The following is a 12,181-nucleotide window of genomic DNA, read 5'->3' as shown; positions in this document are numbered from 1 at the left end:
GACGTCATTATCTATGGGAATAACAGGGGATATGACCGGAGAGGTGAGAGGTTCTGATGTCAACACATGACCTCATTATCTATGGGAATAATGGGATATGACCAGAGAGGTGAGAGGTTCTGATGTCATCACATGACCTCATTATCTATGGGAATAATGGGATATGACCGGAGAGGTGAGAGGCTCTGATGTCATCACATGACCTCATTATCTATGGGAATAACAGGGGATATGACCGGAGAGGTGAGAGGCTCTGATGTCATCACATGACCTCATTATCTATGGGAATAACAGGTGATATGACCGGAGAGGTGAGAGGCTCTGATGTCATCACATGACGTCATTATGGGAATAACAGGGGATATGACCGGAGAGGTGAGAGGCTCTGATGTCATCATATGACCTCATTATCCATGGGAATAACAGGGGATATGACCGGAGAGGTGATGGACTCCGGAGATGTCTGTAGTGATATTATTAATGTCTCCACAATCAGGATTACGCAGTAGTGAAGATCTCTAGTGATCGCTGTCAGGCCCCTGTGTCTGAAGGACGGGGAGGAACCCTGAGTCCAATCCTGGAGCCTCCACCTCACCCCCGGATACATGAGGACATCAATGACCAGAAGATCATAGAACTCGCCAACAAGATGATTGAGCTGCTGACTGGAGAGGTGACACTGCTGGGAATGCTGGGACATTATACAGGACAGCACTGGAGGATTCTGGGTGATGATGGTATCATTGTGTGTGTCAGGTTCCTATAAGGTGTCAGGACGTCACCGTCTATTTCTCCATGGAGGAGTGGGAGTATCTAGAAGGACACAAGGATCGGTACCAGGAGGTGATGATGGAGGAGCACCGGCCCCGCACATCACCAGGTAATAGACAGGACTAAATACACACGGCCTATAATTCTCTGTATGTAATAATGATGTCAGTCCTGTCTGTGTCTCCTCAGTTCTCTCCAGTAAGAGGACAACCCCAGAGAGATGTCCCGCTCCTCCTCCTCCTCCACAGGACCATCAGGTAGATGGAGATCTCCCTATGATGTGTAGACGGCTGTGACGTCCTTGTGTTCAGTCTTGCTTTCTCCTCCAGTATCATATAATAATAATAATTATATTTATATAGCGCCGACATATTCCGCAGCACTTTATATTTTAGAGGGGACTTGTATAGACAATAGATATTACAGCATAACAATAAACACATAAATCAAAAGATACCAAGAGGAATGAGGGCCCTGCTCTCAAGCTTACAATCTATGGGGAAATAGGGAGACACGAAAGGTGGATGGTAACAATTGCTTTCATGTTCGGACCAGCCATAGTGTAACAAATTTGGTGTTCATTTAAAGCTGCATGAACCAGTTATCAGCCAGAATGTGTAACAGTACAGACACAGAGGGCTATTAAATGCATAAAGCTTATGAGAACACGATACAAGGAACCTGGTTATGGTAAAAATTTTGAATGGGCCATACAGAGATAGTAAGGTAATGCGTTGATGCGGTAGGCCAGTCTGAAGAAATGCATTTTTAGGGCACGTTTAAAACTGTGGTGATTGGGGATTAATTGAATTAACCTGGGTAGTGCATTCCAAAAAGTTGGCGCAGCACGTGAAAAGTCTTGGAGACTGGATCAGGGGGTTCTGATTATTGAACCTCTCATCATTAGCAGAATGGAGGGTGCGGATAGGATGGTAGACTGAGACCAGAGAGGAGATGTAGGGTGGTGCTGAGCCATGAAGTGCTTTGTGGATGAGGGTAGTAGTTTTGTACTGGATTCTGGAGTGGAAGGGTAACCAGTGTAATGACTGTCACAAGGTAGAGGCATCAGTGTAATGGCTGGTGAGGAATATGATCCTGGCTGCTACATTCAAGACAGATTGGAGAGGGGAGAGTTTGGTAAGAGGGAGGCCGATTAGTAGAGAGTTACAATAGTCCAGACGAGAATGGATAAGAGAGTCAAATGTAAGAAAAGGGTGAATTCTAGAAATGTTTTTGAGGTGCAGATGACAAGAGCGAGCCAGTGATCGGATGTGGGGGTGAATGAAAGCTCAGAATCAAGTATGACCCCAAGGCAGCGGGCATGTTGCTGAGGAGTAATGGTGGAACCACACACTGAGATGGCAATGTCAGGCAAAGGTAGGTTAGTAGAGGAAGGAAACACAAGGAGTTCAGTTTTTGACTGGTTCAGTTTCAGATAGAGGGAGGACATGATGTTAGAGACAGCGGTAAGTCAATCACTTGTGTTTTCTAAACAGGCAGGCGTGATATCAAGAGAAGAAGTGTATAATTGGATGTCGTCAGTATAGAGATGGTACTGGAACCCAGATCTACTGATTGTTTGTCCAATAGGGGCAGTATACAAAGAGAAGAGGAGGGGGCCTAGGACTGATCCTTGAGGAACCCCAACAGTAAGGGGAAGGTGAGAGGAGGAGGAACCAGCAAAAGATACAGTGAAGGAGCCGTCAGAGAGATAGGAGGAGAACCAGGAGAGGGCTGTGTCCTTGAGGCCAAAGGAGCTGAGCATAGTGAGGAGGAACTGATGATCCACAGTATCGAAAGCTGCAGAGACATCTAGGAGAATTAGCATGGAGTAGTGACCATTAGATTTAGCTGTTAGTAGATCATTAGAGACTTTAGTGAGGGCAATTTCAGTAAAGAGCGGAAACCGGATTGAAGAGGGTCGAGAAGAGAGTTATCTGAGAGATAGCGGATAAGACGGGAGTGGACCAGGCGTTCGAGGAGTTTAGTTTAGAGATGAAAGGGAAGATTAGAGACAGGTCTATAGTTAGCGGCACAGTTTTGGTCGAGGGATGGTTTTTTAAGTAATGGATGTATGATGGCATGCTTAAATGAGGAGGGAAAGATACCGGAAGAGAGAGGTTGAATATTTTTGTTAGGTGAGTGGTGACAGCAGGGGAAATGGACTGGATTATATATTTTATACTTGTGTAATGAGAGCGGTGGAGATGGCAGGATCACAGCTAACGACAGGCAGCACATGTCCGGATCTTCTCACCATTATTTCCGGGACTTCTCAGATTATCGGGGACTTTTACAATATTTGTTTTGCAGCTTTTGGATCTGGATAAAGATCTGAACAATATTAATGCTCCAGAGAGAAATGTGAGGGGCGATCAGCGATGTGAAGAGGAAACCCCTAATGTGAGAGGCGATCAGCAGTGCAAAGAGGAGACCCCTAATATAAGGGGCGATCAGCCGTGTAAAGAGGAGACCCCTAATATAAGGGGCGATCAGCAGTGTAAAGAGGAGACCCCTAATATAAGGGGCGATCAGCCGTGTAAAGAAGAGACCACTAATGTGAGGGGCGATCAGCGGTGTAAAGAGGAGACCCCTACAGATAATTGCCCAGGTGAGTGGTGACCGTGGAATAAGAAGAGAAGGTACAGATTTCTCTCAGACACTTAGGCTGATGTCACGCAGCGTGTAGGAAAGGGTAAGTGCAACTTGAAGGGATTAGGGAAAGGGAACCAAACACTAGGTAAGGGGGGAGTGGAGACCCCTAGACAGATCTAATGTCACCCTGTCTGCCCTATCGCCTTTATATAGGTTCCGCACCTATCACTGAGCAGGATACCTAATCCCTGCCTGACCTTAGCAATAAGTGCTGCATCAGGAAGGAAAGGATGAGCGCTCGTCAAATCCCACTTCCACTAAAAACAGATGGAATACACAAACAAGGGGGAACACTTAGCTTGAGTAGATTTAGAGGGAAACACGGACATCTTCCAAGCACCAGAGAGGAAGATAGCCAACTGCTATAGCTCCAAACCGCAACAGGGAACTGGAAATAGAAATATCAACAGCGCCTTCCAGCAGCAAGCTGAGAGTTATATACACCCCGGTCCAGGTGTGTCAACTTGAGCCGGGGGAGGTTGCCACTGGGTCCTAAAGTCAGAAGGCCCATGAAGAAGTCTGCAAAGCAAACTGCTGAGAACTTCTGCAGTCAGATGCAGAGCAGCGGTCTGCAGCCTCTGACACACACGAGACAATACCCACCCTTCTACAAGTGGCCTCCGGACACTCAGGACCAGGTTTCTCAGGATAAGATGAGTAGAACAAACCAACCAACCTGGGGGCGTTCACCTCTGATGCAGAAAGCCACATCCTTTCCTATGGAACATAACCCCTCCATTGCAACAAGTATTATAAGGAACGACCATGGAGGCGAGAATCTGCAATCCTCGAAATTTGAAACTCTAGATTTCCATCAACCAAAAGACCTTTGGAAAACATAGATCTTAAGAGCCTGAGGTAGCTCAAGATGAAACGCTGCTGGACCAATGACGGCAGTTATCCTATAGGGACCAAAAAATCTAGGTTCCAACCTCCGGGAAGGAGCCCTCAACCTCAAATTCCTGATAGACAACCACACAGTCATTCACATTCAGGTCCGGATCTGGCACGTGTTTACTGACAGTCATATGTTTATATCTGTCTCCTCTGACCCTGTTAGGAACAGGTAGTGTCGAAACAGGACCAGATGGACGGGTATGCGATACTTTAGAAAGTGCGCAAACATTGCAGGTAGACATTTTTTCAACCACTTCCCGATGCAACCCAGGCCATCAAAAACTACGAGAAAAGAGGTCCATAGTTACCTTACTACCTGGGTGGCCAGCAAGTAGAGTCATGATATTCTCTAGTTACTTTGCGGCACAATTTAGATGGCACAAACAACCTTCCCGAAGGGCAGGAGGCAGGGGCATCCGCCTGAGCCTCCAACACCTCACCCTCCAGGTCAGTGTACAAGGCTGAGATGCCTACCCCTTCTGCAAAAATGTCTTTAAGATACAGCAGAAGGGGAAATGTTTAGGCAGTTACCATAGCAGTAATCTCCCCACTTCACAATCTCTTTGGATTGCCAAACCACAGTTGGATTATGCTTCACCCACCAGGGCAAACCCAGAACCACTGGAATGTGGAGACCCTTCAGGACATAACAAGGGATTACTTCATAATGCGAAGACCCACCTTCAGTCGTATGTTATGAACAATCAGTATTCTCTGTGCAAGTGGTGCTAAGCGCAAATAGGAATAGGTTCAGCCAAGTTACAGCAGACAAAACATCCACCATACTGACTCCAGCTCCACTGTCTACAAGCACAGAAATGTTTTCAGCACCACCTCTGCTGTCAGAACAAAACGAGAATTGCAGGTTGAAGATGAACACACCCCTTGATTATCAAGCTCAAGGCTCCCAAGAGTTAATCGAGTCTCTTTACTTGGGAATTACAAGACATGCCCCAATAAAATGTCCCTTCATCCCACAAAAAAAAACACCCCTTTTCTTGCAAATGTTGGGGAAAATATGCAACATAAATGCTACTCCCAACTGCATGGGTTCCTTTACCTCCGCAAGTATAGGTTCACCCCCTGACCTCCCTTCCATCTGATCTTGTCCCGGAAAGAGGGGTCAAAAGCAGGTTGTCTTACCCATATGTCCCGCAGGTGTCTATCCACCCGAGTAACCAAGGACATGGCAGCCTCCAGAGACACAGGAGATTCATACACTGCTAATGCGTCCTTTAACCTTTCAGTGAGGCCCTGAAGGAATTGGCTTCTGAGAGCCGGGTCATTCCACTTGGTGGCAGTTGACCACCTGCAGAATTTGGAGGAGCTATAAGTCCACACTGAATGATTACATAGCTGAAGGCGACACAGCTTAAAGTGAGACAAGGAAATACGGTCATGATCATCATAGATCAGGGCTATTGCCCTGAAAAACTCTTCCACGGACTGCAGTCACCGCTGCTGAACCTCAGAACGAAGGTCAGTCACCTCCAGTGCCAGGCTCTGCAGCTGCTCTACTAGCATAGAAATGGGATCCTTGTACCTTGAAAAAGAAAAAAAAATACACAGAAAAAAAACACACCAAAAAGTCAGTTCTTGATTTTTTTTCTTTTTCAAATGTGTAAGTTATTTGATAATGTCATGCAACGTGTAGGAAAGGCTAACTGCAACACAAAGGGATAAGGGATAGGGAACCAAACACTAGGGAAGGGGGGAGTGAAGACCCCTAGACAGATCTAACATCACCCTGTCTGCCCTATCGTCCCTATATATGTTCCGCACCTATCACCGAGCAGGATGCCTAATCCCTGCCTGATCCCGGCAATAAGCCCTGCACCAGGAAGGACAGGGTCGCCCTAGTCAATCCCAACTACCACTAAAAACAGATGGGATAAACAAACACGGGGGAACACTTAGCTTGAGAAACACGGACGCCCTCCAAACACCAAAGCGGAAGATAGCCGACTGCTATAGCCCCAAGCTGAAATAGAAATATCAACCGCCACTTCCAGCAGCAAGCAGGAAGTTATAAGCACCCCGATCCAGATGCGTCAAGCAGAGCCGGGGGAGGTAGCCACTGGGTCCTAGAGTCAGAAGGCCCAGGAAGAAGTCTGCAAAGCAAACTGCTGAGACCTTCTGCAGTCGGATGCAGAGCGACGGTCTGCAGCCTCTGACACACCCGTGACAGCTGAGTTCTGTTTCCTATTATCTGCTGTCCGTACTGATGAGGTTAAGGTATTTGCTAAATTTAGGGACTAAGAAACCATTAGCTCCTATTAATCTCATGTCAGTGTGGGACAGAATCCAGAACGTGGAGACGTAAACCAAATAACAGGAGAGGATAGGATATTACCGCTGAGTGTCAGTAACGCTGCTCACCAGGGACTCGGAGGAGACAGATATGGTAGATTGTCATTATCACATAAGAAACCTTATGGCTACATAAAAGACGAGTGTCACCTCTTAAATAATGACCATTTATGTCCTAACGAGATGACTGGATCGCAGAAATTTAAGTAAGAAATTGGTGTTAGAGGTTTCTAGATGGATTGTCCTGCTAATACCATTTCACCAAGGGAATGTGCAGGATATGAGCTTTGAAAATAAAAAAAACATAACGTGTTTTCAGGTCAGAAACAGATTTTTGAAAAAAAAAATTTTTTAAGTCCGAAGGATCTTAAAGGTGGGATATATGTACTTCGTTGTACATTTGTGTTGCTAACTCGCCATTGTTATAGATTCTATAAGGCCCCCATACAAATTAGACTAAAGTGTATGGTTGTACTGGCCGACTGATGGTCAGAGAATATGTCAATCACGCATGTCCATTTTTAGATTACCGATTGCATGGTTCCCCTGTAGATAAGCAGATGGCAACTTTCTCATAGAGAACACAGGAACGCTCGGCCAAGCGAGTGCTACTGTGCATGGGAGATTCAGTTAACAGCTTCCAAATGTCCAGCTTTAGGCACTCAGTTTTATGGCATCATTAAAGTATAATTCCACTTATGTAAAGCAACCATGGATACAGTTCTTGTGGTACTGGTTTAAGATCATGTATATAATAGATATTGTCAACTAATTTTCTTTGTGATTTAACTTTAGAATTTTAGAAGAGTCATCTCAGTTTATCTAGGCCCAAGCTTATCAGTGAAAACCAGATGTTAAAACAATTACAAAATCTGATTGTCACATACCCGCTTCTCAGCACGTGACTTGGGGTTGCGCCTGCAAGGGTTATGAGAGCATAAATCACACACCGACACAGTCCACACACCCCGCTCATACACGCTGCCACCACTCACTGAACACACTGGCGATGAGTCTCGAAAATACTACTACTACTGTCTGCCAATCATAAGGATCACACACTAAGGCTATGGATTCTTTAGAGCATACAAGGTTCAGACTTGTTAAAGTTTTAGGCTTTAATAGAAAAGGTACAGTGCTTACAATAAAAAGGTATAAAAATATGGGAATAAAAAGTGACATACAAGTATGCAAAAACAGTGATAAAATAAAGGGATAAAACTTACAGAAATATGGAACTTTGCATTCTGGTTCTCTGCCCCTGAGGGAGGGAGAAATATGGAATGGATCACTGCAGCTTTCCAGGCTGCCCCCACATGTGAACATCTTTCTTTGTGTGTAGGCCAAATTTATAGAGTCAACCTGGAGGTCAAATTTCTAGACCAGCCTCTCAGGTTAATATTATAATTGCTGGTTTGTGACTGGACCATGGCCACTCCACCAATGAATATATTATTTCCTCTGAAACTCTTTGTATAACATTTCTCATAGATAGTGTCAGGCTGTAATTGGCATCTCTCTTCAAAAGAGCCAGAAGATGTGAAACGTTTCCCCTTCCTGGTTCTTAACAAGGCCCCCTGGCGAGATTGGAAACAGGAGACTTCCTTCTCAGGATAACATATGCTGTGACCCCTGTGGGACCTGCAGTCTCAGGGTAGATGTTAAATTACTGCTAGTCATACATATACATATTTCACTACACCTCCCTTCATATGAACGTGCATGGGGGTTGATTTACAGGTCAGCTCCCAAGTGCGTATCTGGTTCCGCCCAACCCTGGTGAGATTGTAGACAGGAGACTGCCTTCTCAGGATAACATATGCTGTGACCCCTGTGAGACCTGCAGTGCTAGTCATACATATACAGTGGGGCAAAAAAGTATTTAGTCAGTCAGCAATAGTGCAAGTTCCACCACTTAAAAAGATGAGAGGCGTCTGTAATTTACATGATAGGTAGACCTCAACTATGGGAGACAAACTGAGAAAAAAAAAAATCCAGAAAATCACAGTCTGTTTTTTTAACATTTTATTTGCATATTATGGTGGAAAATAAGTATTTGGTCAGAAACAAAATTTCATCTCAATACTTTGTAATATATCCTTTGTTGGCAATGACAGAGGTCAAACGTTTTCTGGAAGTCTTCACAAGGTTGCCACACACTGTTGTTGGTATGTTGGCCCATTCCTCCATGCAGATCTCCTCTAGAGCCGTGATGTTTTTGGCTTTTCGCTTGGCAACACGGACTTTCAACTCCCGCCAAAGCTTTTCTATAGGGTTGAGATCTGGAGACTGGCTAGGCCACTCCAGGACCTTGAAATGCTTCTTACGAAGCCACTCCTTCGTTGGCCTGGCGGTGTGCTTTGGATCATTGTCATGTTGAAAGACCCAGCCACGTTTCATCTTCAATGCCCTTGCTGATGGAAGGAGGTTTGCACTCAAAATCTCACGATACATGGCCCCATTCATTCTTTCATGTACCCGGATCAGTCGTCCTGGCCCCTTTGCAGAGAAACAGCCCCAAAGCATGATGTTTCCACCACCATGCTTTACAGTAGGTATGGTGTCTGATGGATGCAACTCAGTATTCTTTTTCCTCCAAACACGACAAGTTGTGTTTCTACCAAACAGTTCCAGTTTGGTTTCATCAGACCATAGGACATTCTCCCAAAACTCCTCTGGATCATCCAAATGCTCTCTAGCAAACTTCAGACGGGCCCGGACATGTACTGGCTTAAGCAGTGGGACACGTCTGGCACTGCAGGATCTGAGTCCATGGTGGCGTAGTGTGTTACTTATGGTAGGCCTTGTTACATTGGTCCCAGCTCTCTGCAGTTCATTCACTAGGTCCCCCCGCGTGGTTCTGGGATTTTTGCTCACCGTTCTTGTGATCATTCTGACCCCACGGGGTGGGATTTTGCGTGGAGCCCCAGATCGAGGGAGATTATCAGTGGTCTTGTATGTCTTCCATTTTCTAATTATTGCTCCCACTGTTGATTTCTTCACTCCAAGCTGGTTGGCTATTGCAGATTCAGTCTTCCCAGCCTGGTGCAGGGCTACAATTTTGTTTCTGGTGTCCTTTGACAGCTCTTTGGTCTTCACCATAGTGGAGTTTGGAGTCAGACTGTTTGAGGGTGTGCACAGGTGTCTTTTTATACTGATAACAAGTTTAAACAGGTGCCATTACTACAGGTAATGAGTGGAGGAAAGAGGAGACTCTTAAAGAAGAAGTTACAGGTCTGTGAGAGCCAGAAATCTTGATTGTTTGTTTCTGACCAAATACTTATTTTCCACCATAATATGCAAATAAATTGTTAAAAAAACAGACAATGTGATTTTCTGGATTTTTTTTTCTCAGTTTGTCTCCCATAGTTGAGGTCTACCTATGATGTAAATTACAGACGCCTCTCATCTTTTTAAGTGGTGGAACTTGCACTATTGCTGACTGACTAAATACTTTTTTGCCCCACTGTATATGTATAAATATTTCCCTACGCTGATTTTTTTTTTTTTTGTTTTTTCTTTTACAGATCAGTCTGGTATTATACAGCATATATATGAAGATAATGACATTATCCCAGATTTATTTTCATCCCTTCTCATCCAAGATCTGTCAACTGATGCCTTTAAACAAGTCCTATCTTCTGATTGTCCACACAAAGTTGAGCAAAATGAAAGTTACATAAGTGACATTCAGCATCAAAGACCTCACACATTGGAGAAGCCATATTCGTGTTCAGAATGTGAGAAAGGTTTTACTGATAATTCATATCTGGTTGACCATCTGAAAAGTCACATAGAGGTGAAGCCTAATTTATGTTTAGTATGTGGGAAATGTTCTAAAAGTAAATCAAAACTTGCAGAACATCTAAGAACTCACACTGGGGAGAAGCCATTTTCGTGTTCAGAATGTGCACAATGTTTTAATCGGAAATCACAGCTTGCTGTTCATTTAAAAACGCACACAGGGGAGAAGCCATTTTCATGTTCAGAATGTGGAAAATGCTTTATTCATAAATTCTCTTTTGTTAGACATCTGAAAACTCACACAGGGGCGCAGCCTATTTTATGTTTAGAATGTGGGAAATGTTACAGCAGTAAATCAACTCTTGTTGAACATCTAAGAACTCACACAGGGGAGAAGCCATATCCATGCCCAGAATGTGCAAAAATTTTTCCTCGGAAATCCCAGCTTGCTGCACATATAAAAACTCACACAGGGGAGAAGCCACATCCATGCCCAGAATGTGCAAAATGCTTTACTCGGCAATCACAGCTTGCTGTACATATAAAAACTCACACAGGGGAGAAGCCATATTCATGTTCAGAATGTAAGAAATGTTTTACCCAGAAATCAGATCTTTTTAGACATCAAATAATCCACACAGGGGAGAAGCCATTTTCTTGTTCTCTATGTGGAAAGTGTTTTAACCAAAAATCATCTCTAATTGTACATCAGAGAATTCACATAGGAAAGCCATTTTCATGTCTACAGTGTGGAAAATGTTTTATCGATAAATCAGGTCTTTTTAAACATCAGAATACTCACACAGGGGATAAGCCATATTCATGCTCAGAATGTGCAAAATGTTTTACTTGGAAATCACAGCTTGATGCACATCTAAACATTCACACAAGGGAGAATCCATTTTCATGTTTAGAATGTGGGAAATATTTTAATCAGAAATCACAGCTTGATGTACACCTAAAAACTCACAGCGGGTAGAAGCCATTTTCATGTTCAGAATGTGGTAGATACTTTGTTCACAAATTTGCTTTTGTTAGACATCTGAGAATTCACACCGGGGAGAAGCCATATTCATGTTCTTTATGTGGAAAATGTTTTAAGCAAAAATTACTTCTAATTGCACATCAAATAACTCATACCCAAAAAACATATCCACCAATAAAATCTTTATCCAATCAGCAAATAGATTCCAGATAACACATTTATATATTAACCATGTATTTAAAATATTATACTTGCGTTAAAACTTACATATTTATTTATGAGCTTGCCTATGTGTTATCCTTTTGATGGTACTATATTGCTTCAGAACCCAGAGAGTAGAGCCAGATATGGTTGGCATATTATATATAAATATACAACTATGTGAATTTTTTTTAGCTCATTTTCTATTTTTGAGAATTGCTCTTAAGTTTGCTTAAGAATCTTAAGTTGCAATATGATGTTGCCAGTGTGTCAAGAAAAATCAGTAGGCATATTACAGGTGCTATCTGGTATTGGAGATATTACCACCTCCTAATGAAGGTGTCAAAAGGGAAAAATACTGTGACGGGACAATATTTGATATCTAAAATTAATACACATTTGGCATCTATGACTTTGTGATATAGAAACTCAACCATTTGTAAAAAAAAAAAAAAAAAAGTCTTCTAGGTCGGAGACAGCATTGATACACAGTGTTAGCCCTGTTTGCTATTCAACACCAATATGTGGTTGTGGATTATGAGTATGGGTTGGGTTTTGTGGTTTTAACACTTAAAAAACTGTTCACGTACTTCCACCAAGAATTACAGAAGTATCTTA

General features: G+C 43.3%; 1 protein-coding gene across 1 annotated transcript in view; it reads left to right on the top strand.

Annotated features, from left to right (window-relative positions):
* Positions 1-11,669, top strand: part of LOC138659096 (gastrula zinc finger protein XlCGF57.1-like) — a 29,594-nt gene extending 17,925 nt beyond the window's left edge. The window contains exons 3-7 of the mRNA XM_069745881.1: positions 497-673; positions 757-880; positions 961-1,028; positions 3,085-3,382; positions 10,161-11,669. Of these exons, the coding sequence (XP_069601982.1) occupies positions 497-673; positions 757-880; positions 961-1,028; positions 3,085-3,382; positions 10,161-11,356 (1,863 nt within the window). The 3' untranslated portion in view covers positions 11,357-11,669. The remainder of the gene's footprint in view (positions 1-496; positions 674-756; positions 881-960; positions 1,029-3,084; positions 3,383-10,160) is intronic.
* The last annotated feature ends 512 nt before the right edge of the window (positions 11,670-12,181 follow it).

Source organism: Ranitomeya imitator, chromosome 1, assembly GCF_032444005.1.
Source record: "Ranitomeya imitator isolate aRanImi1 chromosome 1, aRanImi1.pri, whole genome shotgun sequence".
Classification (NCBI taxonomy): Eukaryota; Metazoa; Chordata; class Amphibia; order Anura; family Dendrobatidae; genus Ranitomeya; species Ranitomeya imitator.
This window is presented reverse-complemented; position numbering and strand designations above follow the sequence as displayed.